Source organism: Medicago sativa, chromosome 4, assembly GCF_051527215.1.
Source record: "Medicago sativa cultivar Bolivia chromosome 4, Bolivia_mono, whole genome shotgun sequence".
NCBI lineage: Eukaryota > Viridiplantae > Streptophyta > Magnoliopsida > Fabales > Fabaceae > Medicago > Medicago sativa.
In genome coordinates, this window is record NC_140752.1 from 75,387,775 (window position 1) to 75,401,831 (window position 14,057).

At 31.6% G+C, this 14,057-nt stretch overlaps 4 protein-coding genes across 5 annotated transcripts; 3 read left to right on the forward strand and 1 right to left on the reverse strand.

Moving 5' to 3' along the window:
* The first annotated feature begins 2,239 nt into the window (after positions 1–2,239).
* On the forward strand, positions 2,240–2,743 carry LOC146931911 (uncharacterized). Its single transcript, XM_085703490.1, has one exon. It carries the CDS (start codon positions 2,290–2,292, stop codon positions 2,512–2,514), a length of 225 nt encoding a protein of 74 aa, XP_085559616.1. The 5' UTR covers positions 2,240–2,289; the 3' UTR covers positions 2,515–2,743.
* Positions 2,744–7,209: 4,466 nt separating this feature from the next.
* Positions 7,210–7,783, forward strand: LOC146931912 (uncharacterized). Its single transcript, XM_085703489.1, has one exon. The coding sequence runs from the start codon at positions 7,283–7,285 to the stop codon at positions 7,526–7,528; it is 246 nt and encodes an 81-aa protein (XP_085559615.1). The 5' UTR covers positions 7,210–7,282; the 3' UTR covers positions 7,529–7,783.
* A 1,440-nt stretch (positions 7,784–9,223) lies between these two features.
* On the forward strand, positions 9,224–9,775 carry LOC146931913 (uncharacterized). Its single transcript, XM_085703491.1, has one exon. The coding sequence runs from the start codon at positions 9,277–9,279 to the stop codon at positions 9,520–9,522; it is 246 nt and encodes an 81-aa protein (XP_085559617.1). The 5' UTR covers positions 9,224–9,276; the 3' UTR covers positions 9,523–9,775.
* Positions 9,776–10,245: 470 nt separating this feature from the next.
* On the reverse strand, positions 10,246–12,941 carry LOC146931914 (uncharacterized). Of its 2 annotated transcripts, none has more exons than XM_085703492.1 (6): positions 12,637–12,941; positions 12,383–12,477; positions 11,886–12,140; positions 11,186–11,585; positions 10,994–11,075; positions 10,246–10,663 (listed from the first exon to the last, which is right to left on the reverse strand). In XM_085703492.1, the coding sequence occupies exons 1-6, from the start codon at positions 12,660–12,662 to the stop codon at positions 10,469–10,471; spliced, it is 1,053 nt and encodes a 350-aa protein (XP_085559618.1). In that variant the 5' UTR covers positions 12,663–12,941; the 3' UTR covers positions 10,246–10,468. The 2 variants fall into 2 exon arrangements, with proteins under 2 accessions (XP_085559618.1, XP_085559619.1); XM_085703493.1 differs by having other exon boundaries at positions 12,383–12,457; positions 12,637–12,718.
* Positions 12,942–14,057: the final 1,116 nt, after the last annotated feature.

A 14,057-nucleotide genomic window follows, 5' to 3' on the forward strand; every position in this document is an offset into this window, starting at 1 on the left:
AAACTTCAAAACTCCCTTTGAAATTGTCAAACGTTAGTCAATTATCTCCTCCGTTTGTTTTGGCTCTTACCCCCTATGACATGGCAGTTAACTATACACATGACACCTCCACGTTATGCCACATCGTAGGGGAGTAATTGACTTTTTTTGTTTACTTTTTTTTGCTAAGGCCGGGAGTATAGAGGAATTATTTATGCTTATTAGCAAGTAAATTCCTAAAATTTCGAGGACGAAATTTCTTTAAGGGGGGATAGAGTGTAATATCCCGCATGTAAAAAAATCAGTATTAGTTATTTTGTTCTTGAAATTCTTAAGAGAAGGATGAATAAATAGCAGTGGAAAGATTTTGTATGGGTCAAAATACGTTTCAGATGTATTTTTATTGGCATAGAATCAGGGACGGATGCATGTTGGAGCTATATGGGACTATAGCTCCACATGCTTTTCCCTATTTTTTTTTAATTTTAATAGATAAAACACATATAGCACACACACACGGTAGCAACTGCAAGTGTGGAACGTGTTTTTTTAGCTATGAAAGTTGTGAAGAGTAACCTATGTAATAAAATGGGTAATCAATGGCTAAGAGATGTTCTATTAACAATTAACAATGATGTCATTTTATCTCATTTTCAACAAATGGATAGGAGATGATTTTCGTTGTAATGTATTGTATCAAACAATAAGGTAATAATATTTGTCGATTAAAAAAAATAGTTTGTATTACTCCCTCCGTCCCAGATTAACTGAGCCAAAAGCTCATTTCACATGTATTAAGAAAAATGTATAAATGAAGGAAAGAGAAAAATAGTTTTAAGTGCACTTGTTAAGTATTTGTGTATTTTCCACTATCATAAATGTAAAGTGGAATATATTGAATTAGAATAATGAAAGTAGTACTAATTAGAGTTATAAAGGGAAAAAAGTAATTAATATTGTATTGAAAAATGAAATGGCTCAGTTATTTTAGGACATTTTTTTTTGCAAATGGTTCAATTATTATGGGACGGAGGGAGTATTATTTATTTGAAATTTTAGCTCCACATGTACCTAAAGTCTGGATCCGTCCCTGCATAGAATTGTAGAAAAGTTAAGCTAACTAGAGTTGTACACTAAAGAAATTGAATCAGACCCTTGCATCTATCACGAGTTATTAAGTTGTTTTTCAAATAAAAAAATAACAAGTTTAGCAGTAGGTGGAAAGAGATCCCGATAATGACCAGAGACAAGATGTAATTTTCGGTCGAAACAGAAAATTGAGGATATTTTTGTCAATTGAGGATGCTTGAGAGCAAAATCATAGATACCTAAAAAAACAATATTTGGATTAAAAACAAGTACAATGTTACAAATTTCTATTTTTTTTAGTGATTTTTATTATATTCTAACATGACTGCAAATAATAAAATTAAAATTTTTCCTTCAAAAAAAAATAAAATTAAAATTTCGAACGATATAATAAGTTGACTTAAAAATAATAAAAAAAAATGATGATTGAAGATTTTTTGAAGATTAGAAGTCGAATGAAAATTTTATATAACTAAAATGAAAAATTATAATATTTATAAAGATAAAAAAAATTATTTAACCACAAAAAAATAGACCATGAACTCATGATTTCATTTTTATCGAATATGAATGAACTCATAATATTTTATGTGGTTTTAGGGGGTCCATTTTTTCTTAAAAAAGAAAAAAAAAAAAAGGAATGGGGTCCATTTTTTCTTTTTTGTGGTTCCGTGACATTGTCTCACGTGTTTCTAGCATGGGACAGGAACAAGGGTTTACCGACATCAATAAACAAACAGTGTTTCAACAGCCACGTATTCCCTACTGTATTATTTATGTATGAGTGGATATGGTAGACCCACATTATTAAAATCTTCAACCACAAATTCAGTAGATATTTTCCCTTGGCAAATTTTTTAACCCTTCCCTCATCCTCGCTCCGTCCCATAATACTTGATACAGTTGACCTTATTACGCATTTTAATGCATAACTTTGAGCTTAAATATCTCGAGTAATATATTAGAAAAAATTATGAAAATTTGATATTTTGAAAATACTCATCGAAACAAATCTAACGACATCTTATATGATATTATTTATCTTTGTATATTAATAGAAAAATATGGTCAAAGTAAGTTAAGTCAAAATTACACATTTTCAAATAGGTCATCTATTGCGGGACAGAGTGACTATCATATTATAAATAACTGTTCAAGTCTTGAAGAAAGTAAGCCCTATCATCATTCATAGATTCATTACTTTCAAACAACAAAGAAACAATGGCATCAACTGGACCCAATAACGATTTTTTGGCAGGTGCAAAGGATGCAGCAGCTTCAGCACAAACAACTATAGGAGATGCTGCAGCTAATGTTCAGAAGACCGTAGGAGAGTATGCTACCAAGGCTGCTGATTTTGTCCAGTCCAAACCAGAAGAGCCAGCCAAACCCGAAGGTGTGATTGGTGGTGCTAAAAATGCTGTTGGAGGCTTATTTAAGAAATGAAATATCACTGATTTCACTTTAGCATCTTGTGATTAATTAATTAATTAATAAGGATACTAAACTTGTCATCCCTTTAAGTATGTGTATAAGTTAGCACTGTCTGGTAATGGATCCAATATGTAAGGTAACAGAGCTCTGCTCTTCACTTTACCGATCCTGCCTCTGATTGTTTATGTTTTTCCTAATTCTGTTGCATAATTTATTATTCAATTCTGTTTCCTTTCTCTTATTTTGTTCTCTTTTGGTTACGTCAAATTTTGTGCTTTTTAACATCTGTTAATTAGATTTATAAATTACTCCTCCTAGTAAAAATATAATCAAATTTTTAGTGATATATTGGTTCATTAAAAATACAAAAAAGTTTGAACTAATTTTCGCCCCTAATTTTGCTTTATTTACTAGTGTTTGTTTTTGTTCAAACTTAGAATTTTGGTTAAGTTAAAAGAGAGACGTGGCATATCATTTAAGTGTTATTGGGTCCTCATTTTATAGTTTGTTTAAAACCATAAGTGAGTGACCCGAGCCAACAAATTATAGGCCTAGCACCCTTGGATGGCTAGAGCTCGACGCACAATAAGTTTTAAAGGATTTCTTTTCCCACCTTTGAAGCGTCCCGCGAGTCTTCTTTTTCGTCCACTTTGTTCATTTTTAGATTATATAATTTGAATCATGTATAAATGAAATTTTGGATATATAATATGAATTCTATTAAAACTAATAAGAACAAAAAATTTGTAACTTTGGAGTCTCTTTAAGTTGATACATTTCGTATTATATAAATCAGACATATGTTTTACACATCCGGTTTATATAATCCAAAATGTATCAAACCCCATGACACCAATTTTCAGCAGTATTGAGAATATTTATATTGACATATTTTGGATTATATAAACCGCAGGTGTAAAATATGTGTTTGGTTTATATAATCCAAATTGTAACACAAACATAACACAAACTAAACAAACCGTATCGATTATTGTTGAACTATATGCCTAATTGCAACACACATATCAACAATACACATCAAAACATAATATCGACACACATCGAAACATAATCAAAACATAACTCATCAAAATATTATACAAAATAAACAAAACCAAATATCCAAATTGTACAAAAGTACTTAAAGGAAATATCCATAAATACAATTTCATAAATCTACTGGGTAACACGACCTCTAGCACCTCTTTATCCTCCCTCGGTTCCTCACTGAGCCTCTGCAATGCAATGATCTAGATGCTTGGGAATGGTCTAGACAAATATGTAAAGTCATCCAATATGTAAGGTAACAGAGCTCTGCTGCTCTCCACTTTAGTGATCCTGCCCCTGTTTGTTTATGTTTCTTTGCATATTTATTATCCAATTCTATTTAGTATCTTATTATGTTCTCTTTTGGCTACATCAAATTTTTTGCTCTTTCGATATGTGTTATTTAAATGTATATAAATTACTTCTCCTAAATAAAAATACATATAAAGTTATTGTGCCAAAGAAAAAAAATCACATAAAGTTATATTAAATGAATGAAACCTTTTTTATATACATATTATCAATTATTATAGAAATGAAATGAATGAAACTTTTGATTATCATAAGAAGTGTATATAGTAATATTTAAATGTAGTCTGATGAATAATTATTTTAGTTAATATTTAAATTTGGGTTCCTAAGTGTTTTGTTCTTTATCTTTTTTATTTCTATTTAATTTGGAAAATATATTGAATTTGCAAAAAAATTACACATGAATGAAAAACAAGTGAGTAACAAGTTGCACCGCTAATCTTTTTTGGATGGCGAAAAGGATTCTTAATTGAAGTTACCATGTTATCGGTATAAAACTTAAGCCTAATGACTTAGTTCTGGGTTACCATGTTCTCGGTATAAAATTTTCACCGCCGTTTAATAATGATTAATCTTTGTTGAGGAATATATGGGGCACGCAAATTGGTTCCCCTCTCTCTCAATCAATTGTTTTCCGTACGCAAGAGTCAAAAACAAATATAATTCATGTTTAAAAATATGAATTTTTAAGTTATTAGAGCTTAAAAATTCATATTTAATTCATGTTTTGTTAAAAAAAAATTATAATTTTTTACGCGAGAGATTGTTATAATATTTTAAATATATTTTTAAAAATCCATTAATAAATGTGAATGGTACATATAAGTTGACTTATAGACAGAAAACAGTTGGGGGACCAAAACTTGCCGGAAATCTTTAGAGGGACAAAAAACCAAATTTGAGATGTTTATAGGGACTAAAAACTTATATAACCCTTAAAAATATAATCGAAGTGTTGGCATCCAAAATATAATTTGAGATGATCATACAAAAATGGATACTTTTAGTCCTCAAAATAGTCCATAGAAAAATGAAAATTGGGACTAAAATTGAATATTTTTCTTTTAAAATGAAAGAGTTTGGAAAGACAACAAACCAAGATATCTCAACTATGTTGGCATCACCTATCAATAATAACATTCAGGAAATATTATTAAAATAAAATGAAAGATTCAAAGGCACTTGGTGAGACTAGACTAATACCCCAACTAAAATAACCACTCAAAGTCTGCCTCATTAAAAATCTTTCCGGAAAAACCCAAAGATTAAAACCTATCAAGGAGAAAAGTCTATAAAGCAAGAATAAAAACAACAAGGAAGAGGACCCTTGACAAAGATCAATATCAACAAAATATAAATTCAGAAAAATCTAATCTATCATGATTAAAAGAATCTAAAATGTACAATGGAGCAGAATCCATCCAAGTCGAATCATTTTGTTGAAGGACTATAGAAAGAAAAAAAAAACTTGTTAGTCCATTGGTTTTCCCCTCTCTGAAAATATGAGAATTCTAAAAATGTATTTGTTTTTGTTAACTCATACAATTAAGTCATCTATTCCTTATGTGCCAAGCAACAATACTAAATTTTTTGAAAGGGAGAACAACAGCTAAAAGTCAGTCTCTAACCAAATCCAACTCCAATTCTTATTATAGGTTATCTCAATAGCTTTCATCAACCCATAGAGCTCATCTTGAAAGGCAATAATGATATGCAAATTGATCACAAAATTACCTGAATAATTAGCACCTTTATCTATGAAAATCTATGCACAAGTTGTAGAGCCTAGACATCTCTTAACATAACCATCAATATGACACTTGACCCAATTAAAGATGGAGGATAGCACAACACCTCCTTGATGCAAGGAGAATTAGGCGCATGAACCTGGAGAAATAAAACTCTTAAAATCACAAATTGATGCATAAATGTCAAAATAAGAATGTGTCTTAGTATGTCTCCCATCTAGGAAATTGTTAAAGCACAGCAAGTTAGCAGAAGTTCTTTAATTAACAATGACACCATCAATGAACCTTCATAGAAATATAGCCCTAAGGGGCGATCAAGTCAGATGAAGCTCACTATAATTAAAAACCACTTTGCCCTTACATGCCTCTTTCTTGGGAGGTTGTGGACCGATATAACGAATATATCCATAAAAGGGCGATAAGCTTGCCTAAGACCTTTAGGGATACGTAGGTCTTAACGAATATACCCCATAGATCTCATTACTTGAGTGAAGGCAAGCTTATCGCCCTTTTATGGATATATTCGTTATACCGGTACAAAACTACGTAGCTCTGATTCCCTAAGACCTTTAAGGATATGTAGGATCAGAGAAATCCTTGTCGAGCTCACATCTAAATCATATCCTCTATGTTAATGTATTATCTGCAAGTACATTTGTGGACCGCCAACTTAACTTAAACCATTTCGCCTTGTTTTAAGACTCGTGCGTGGGGGACTGTGGATTGTCAATATTTCATTAAGGGCTTACTGGCCCTCTAGAAAGGTTTATTGGCCCTCTGTTAGGGCGCGCCCCTTGCCTTTAGCTCCGAAACTGTCTTTCTCGTATCTTGGGGCTAAATATTCGGTCGAAGCAACTAGCACGCGCATTTCCTGACTGGGGGTTTAAGTTACTTAGGGCGTAAGTCGGGAAATCATAAGCTCAAGAGGGCTATAAATACCCACCTTAAAATTATTCTCAAGACATGACCTAAACAGACCAAACCCTAGTTTTCTATATTGTACTCACCGCAAGTACTATCGAATAATTTTTTTTCTTTCTACAATACAAAATGATATTGATCACAATGATAATGACTTCAATGACCCCTACTTTACATTACGGTGGCCAGGATTTACTTAAAACCTCAATCATAGTGTGGATGTTACTGGTGTCCAACTGTATAATAGAAATGGAAGTAATCTAGCGCCAAAATTTACCCACTAAATCACAATAAAGAAAATTCTTTATATATTCTTCATGCTTGGGACACGAGCTATACATAGAGACCATGTTGAAACCTCGAACCCTTAAATTATTGTTACAAATTATATTCTTAGCCAAAGGCATCTCATTCAATGACAGTTTATATATAAGCATATCCTTAAATAGAGTACTAACTAACGTGATTAATTAAAAAATAATGAGTGGTAGTTAAAGGAATTGGGGTGTGCCGACATAAGAAGCAAACAGTACTATATTTCAAAGGCCACGTATTCCCTACTGTATTATTTGGTATTATTTATGTATGAGTTGATATGGTAGACCCGTATTAAAATCTCCAACTACAATTTCCGTAGATATTTTCTCTTTGCAAAAAATCACCCTTCCCTCATATTATAAATAACAGTTCAAGTCTTGAAGAAAGTAAGCTTTCAAAATTCATATATTCATTACTTTTAAACAACAAAATCGATGGCTGGACCTAACGATATTTTGGCAAGTGCAAAGGATGCAGCAGCTTCAGCACAGAAAACTGTAGGAAATGCTGCAGCTGGTGCCCAGAAAACTGTGGGAAATGCTGCAGCTGGTGTTCATAAGACTGTAGGAGACTATGCTACCATGGCTGCTGATTATGTAAAACCCAAACCAGATCCTATTGGCAAAACCAAAGGTGCGGTTAATGGTGCTACAAAGTCTGTTGGAGGCTTATTTAAATGAAGAATATCGTTGATTTCACTTTAGAAAGTTTGATTAATTAAGAAGGATTAAGGACACTAAACTTGCCATCCCTTTAAGTATTGTGTATAAGTTTTTTTAATTAATAATTTTTTTGTGTGTGTATAAGTATTGTGTATAAGTTAGCACTATGTATCTTATCATATAATCTATTGTTGACGGAACTGTATAAAACAAAAATAAAACATATATATACAATAATAAAGCATATACAAAAATAATCATTTTAAAGTCTTACATATCTCTCCCATATGTGTATGGCCACTTGGTGTGCATATCGGACGAGGTTTAGCATGTCTTCCAGGACACCAAAGACATGACTCATGAGGCCCTGCCTTCGTATTCTGTTGCTCAGCCTATTCCTGCTAGGGCACTGCTTTCGTAGGCTCGGGTACATGCTCATGGGGTGACACATGAGATAGTCGAGGTTTCTCATGTCTAGCCGTCGTCGCACGCTCCTTTCTAGTTGAGGCAGTCATGATTATCCTATTGCCTCTAATACAATCGAGGTGTGCCTCCATATCTAAAAGAAATCAAATTACAAAGACACATCATTATATTGAAGAAAATTCTGATTTAAATTAAAATTCAACATACCTGACCTTGTTTTAGATTTTAGAAACCAAATGCTTGAACAATGCACTTCGGATTGGAGCAACTTGATAAATGTGAACTAACCTATATAATCTAAAAGTAATCGGTGCCAAGAAAAAAACGCAAATTAAACACTGGATAGGGATTTCACCCTATCTATATTTTTCTTGTTAATTTAGAGAAAAAACAATTAGACCTCAATTGTAATTAGAGTGCATTTTTTAAGTTTTTTTTCTTGTTTTGAAAGAAAAATCTATTTTTCAATATAAAAAATCATTTTCGTCATTTTTGAGTGTTTGTTTAGGATTTAAAATTAAAATCAATTTATCAAAAAGAAAAATTACTCTAAAATGAAATCTATTAGGAATACTTTTTCCTAAAATCTTTTCTTTTTCAAAAACAGAGAAATAACAAACAAGTTTAGAAAACCTTTTATTTTTAGCAAAATGAATTTTAATGGATAATAAACAATATATATTTTTTTAAAATCTCTAGATTTTTTAAACATAAAATCTATTTTTTTTTAAAGTTAAAACAAACACATGATTTAGAGAGTAAGAAATACGAGTAATAACATGTTTTTTAAAGTTAAAACAAACACACGATCGACGCGAGATTAAGAGAGTAAGAAATGTGTAATAACTAGTGGTAGTTTTCCTCAAAAAAAAAAAAAAAAACTAGTGGTAGTTAAAGGAACAAAGGTATGCCGACATAAGATGCAAACAGTACTATGTTTCAAAGGCGAGAAATGATATTTTGACAACTGACAACTTTTGGACAACTTTCTCTCTCATACTCACATGTTGTTATTCTCTCTCTTCATTTTTCTCTCTCCATTGTTTTTGACCAATAAGAAGTAAGAAAAACAAGGTTGTCAACAAAGTTGTCATCAAATGGATGTCAAAATATCATTACTCTTCAAAGGCCACGTGTTCCCTACTGTATTATTTATAAATGAGTCGACATGGTAGACCCGTATTACTAAACTCTCCAACTACAATTTCCATCCATAGACATTTTATCTTTGCAAAAAATCAGCACCTCCCTCAGATTATAAATACCTGTTGAAGTCTTGAAGAAAGTAAGCTATCAACATTCACTCACATATTCATTACTTATAAACAACAAAAAAAACAATGGCTGGACCTAACGATCTTTTGGCAAGTACAAAGGATGCAGCAGCATCAGCACAGAAAACTGTAGGAAATCTTGCAGCTGGTGGCCAGAAAAATGTGGGAAATGCTGCAGCTGGTGTTCATAAGACTGTAGGAGATTTTGCTACCAACGCTGCTGATTTTGTAAAACCCAAACCAGATCCTATTGGCAAAACCAAAGGTGCGGTTGATGATGCTACAAAGTCTGCTGGAGGCTTATTTAAATGAAGAATATAGTTGATTTCACTTTAGCAAGTTTGATTAATTAATAAGGACACTAAACTTGCCATCCCTTCTAAGTATTGTGTATCTTATCATATAATGATATAATCTATAGGATAGGATGTACTAAGTTGGCAATGTTTGATAATGGATCCAATATGTAAGGTAACAGAGTTCTGCTCTTCACTTTACTGACCCTGCCTCAGTTTGTTTATATTTTTCCTAAATTTGTTGCATATATACTATTCTATTCTGTTTCCTTTCTCGTATTTTGTGTTAACTAAATTGAGATTAATTTTGATACACCTTACAAAGTACAATCAATCATTCGTGCGACTTTAGAAATAGTAAAGCCAGATAAAATGATAGAAATATTGATTTTGAAATTGATAGTATGAAAGTTGATTCAATGAATGAATGATACACATTACATAGCGATCCTAAGGTATAGCAAATATAAGAATCTTCTAACTAATCATAACTAACTAGTAAACTACCTTAAATAATGTTTAACTAATTCTATAATGGTTCCTTAAAAATCCTAATAAAAGTTAAATTAATGGAAGATATATATTTTTTTTGTGCTTATCTTTCATTTTAAAATGAAATGAAATTTGCTTTTATTTCGTTTCCAAGAGGGAGTATATGTTCCAATTATATCCCGCAGTTTAATATACAAAAGCAAATAAATGGAAGCAAACAAAAATTGAGAAACATTAACAGATTTGTCTAATTGACATTGTCATATGATTTTTTATAATTTGCATAGCTTGAAACTGATTAAGCCTTAGAAAAGAAGAAAAACCAAGTGGATTTTGTATACTGCAACTATACATGATGTTCATATACATTTCATAGAACAGTAAAACATATAATTACAGAACTTTGTTTGTTACTCAAACCGAATGACATTATGTACATAAATATACTTATAATTGGTGTTCTTTCTTTCTTAGAAGCAGGAACAAGCCCCTGGAAGCTTTCCTGTTGTTCTAATAATGTTTGCCTTATCTTTTGCTTTCAGCGTTTCATTCTTTCGTCTCTCATCAGACTGTGCTCTTGCTCCTTCTGCAATCTCGTCTATATATTTAATCTTATCTTGATATTTTTTCCATGCTTTCTCCCTTTTCCGTGTATTTTCACTTTGCTGCATTTTTTCACAAAGTCACCACACTTTATCAGAGAATTAACAAGAGCATTTTGGATTAGTTTATTTGAACTCATCTATTTGTGTAAACAATTTTTTAGCGAATTTATGACAACAGATTATGACATATTCATAAACTGTTATATGAAAACAGTTTTTTTTTTGACACAATTATATGAAAACAGTTTAATCAGCTTATAATTAGGCAATTATATGATTGACGCTTAATATAGAAATAGCTTAGACATAAGCAGTTATACGATAAACACGTGTGTGTAAGCGCTCAATTAAAGTGGTTATCCAAACAGGGCCTGAATATGAAAATCTAACCTCATGCTTGTTTAGCTTGCGTCTTGCTTTCATCTTCTTCCGCTTTTCCCATGAATCTATTGTCTCTAACAACTTCTCATACCTGACAAATTGATTATATTTTCATTGCATCAATGCATGAAGTCATAGATAATAGATGCATAATATTCATAGTGTTAATGAAATATACAATTGTTATGCTTGTGTATCTACCTTTCTTTGATCTTTTTGAGCTCTTCCCTTTCCCAAGTATCTGCTTTTGCTTCTGTTGCACCTGGTCTAGTTGATGGTCTGACAGGAGGTTGTGGTGGCGGCGGAGGTGGTGGCGGCTGCGGCCATGAGGACGTGGTTGGGACAATTTTTGGTTTTGGGGTCTCAGGTTGTATATCATCAGTGTTAATAAAATCTTTACCACCAAAACTTGGAGTCCTTTTTGGTGTTAGGATATCCGGTTTTTTATCATCATTTCTCTTTGATTTTTCACCAAAAGTAGGAGTCTTTTTCATTGATGATGCTGGTGCGAATGAGGTGGTCTTTTCAGGCCTTTTTTCTTCTCTAATAGAAGATGTTGTTGGCACCTTGTTTCCTTGTTCATCTGTGATTTTAAATGAGCCTACAAGTGATGCATATTGAGTTCATCATAATTGTAGTTTTGTTAATTTTCTCATTATACTGCGAATAAATGATAAATAATGTAACAAATTGTGCTTTGATGAGATGATTCAAGTCTCTTTCAGTCCAAGAGGTAGTGAGTCCGAATTTATCCCTAAGAATACAAGAACGTTAAAAACTCTTGAGGGAGAGCCTTGCCGCACATTGCGGTTCTACTCAGCTCGATGGATTAGCGTATATGCAGTTGCACGAAGAGAACACTAGATTAAAAATAAAAATAAAAAAAAGGATAAATATTTACCTGATAATCTTTTGGATGCAGCACCTATATGGGAAAATGAAGATTTTTTATCATAGGCTTTGCTTCTGGTCTTGGCCAATGAGGTCTCAGGCAACTCCCACATTTTCTGCTCATGTGGAATTTCTGAGACATGTGAACTAATTGCAAATGCTGCAGCAGCTACTGCTGTGGCATGCTCCATTTCCATAAAATCATAATCATGACTCATATTCCTTGAAAATTGTCTCTGAAACCAATTATGTGCCTTTTTCTTCTCTGTAGAAATTTGTCACATGCAGACATTTGTCAATTAACTAATTACCTCATTCAGTTTTCAGCCAAAAACAAAAACTATAAATTATTGCATGTTAATTTCAACCATCATTCATTTTTTTTATATTTAGTATTTCAATTTTCAATGGCTTTTTTGGGTCAAAGAGAATATTTGCTATCTTGTGACTTTATTTCTTTCCTAAAATGCTGATAACAAAGTCTGCAAGGGAAAGACAGTACATCACCTTTGAAAGATGAACTTTTCTGTATTGGTATTTTCTGGACCCTACTACCACCAAAATCAGTTGTATTCTCTTCTTCTGCACCAATTAATTTCTCTCTAACAAAAAATTATTTAGCATATAAAACAAAAGGATTTTTATATATCAAGAAGAATTGGCATGTGCTTTCATGCAAAATATGAGTGTTATTTATTTACAATAAATGATACATGTGACAATCTTAAATTTCTATAAGGTGAAAAGTGAAAATTACTAACCTTATCTGCTTCAGCCAATTCTCCATTCTAAACAGGAAGAATTTTGTGCTTTAATTATGATGAGTGGTAGGTGCTTATTTGAAAGAGAAGAAACCAAAGAAATGAGAACCTTTTTGTAGAGTATAGTCATAGGTTGTTATTGAGGGCAAAGCAAGGTTAGATATACTTTGCATGTGTTGTCTGGTTTGGATTTCAAGTGCCTTGTGGGTGAAGACAAGTATTCTTTTCTTCATGAGAGATTTTTTACCATCAAGCATTGGATCTTATTTTGACTTTGTTGACCTTATTTTATAATCAAGTTTTCTCTGATGAAAATTTTAAAAATATCAAATTAAATCAGCTAAGGAAAAAAGGGTGTCAGATTTTTTTATTTAAATTATTGTATTGCTTTGAACTTTTATGTACATTGGCATGTGGAATAAATTAAAGAACTGGTTTTTGAATATTTAATACTTTTAATCTCTAAAAGGGTAAATATTAATTTATGTGTATAAAGAAGGATTGCAGACCCTTTTTGCTCTGTTCTTGAAAAAATCTGATGAAAATGGTTATTAAATTAATATAATTTGATGCCTTCATATAAATACATGCTTGATTCAAAATCCACACGAGTTGGCTGATTCCTAGTTCATAAGATCAAGAGTCTTTGGACTCAATATCCACATAACAATCAACTAATTAATCATTGAATGAAGATACGCTTCATATTATAATTTTGTCCATTAGAATTTAAAATGTAAATTTGAAATATGAACCGTCTATTTTTTTTTTTTTTGTAGTAAAGAATGAGATGAGATCTATTTCATGTTTGGATAATTGGATTCGCTTTTGAAAGAGTAAAAAATAGTTCTGAATATTTTAGTTTTTGTATGTTTGACCTTGGTGGTTCCCGATTAGAATTAGTTTTGTCTATAAAAACTAAGATTTATAGCTTTCGTCACCAACTATGATTTTGACACTCGAGTTTATTGTTCAACACACTTCATGCGAACTTCAAATAAACATAAATCATTTTATCTTAAACTTATTTTCAAATAAAATCAATTCAATTAAAATCAATTTTTTCCGTCGTAGAACCTAAATTTCATCCGATATTGAAGTTATTACTTATGAGTACATGTTATAGGGCAAAGTTTCCCAACTATTTATAAATAGTAAACCATCATGTAAATGAACATATCCAATTGGGAAAATTTTAGAAATTTAAAATGCTAACAAATATAGTACAAGTTAAAATTAAAGTATCTATCAAAAGCACAATCTTATGACTCTTAATATTTTGCTTAAAACCAATGTGACTCTCCGATAAACAATTGTAATTGTAGAGATCGATCATTATATCTAACTAAAATGTACGTAAGAGGTTGCATCTTCCAACAACTATTTTTCATTTGTACAATTAGAAAATCAAACCCCCAACT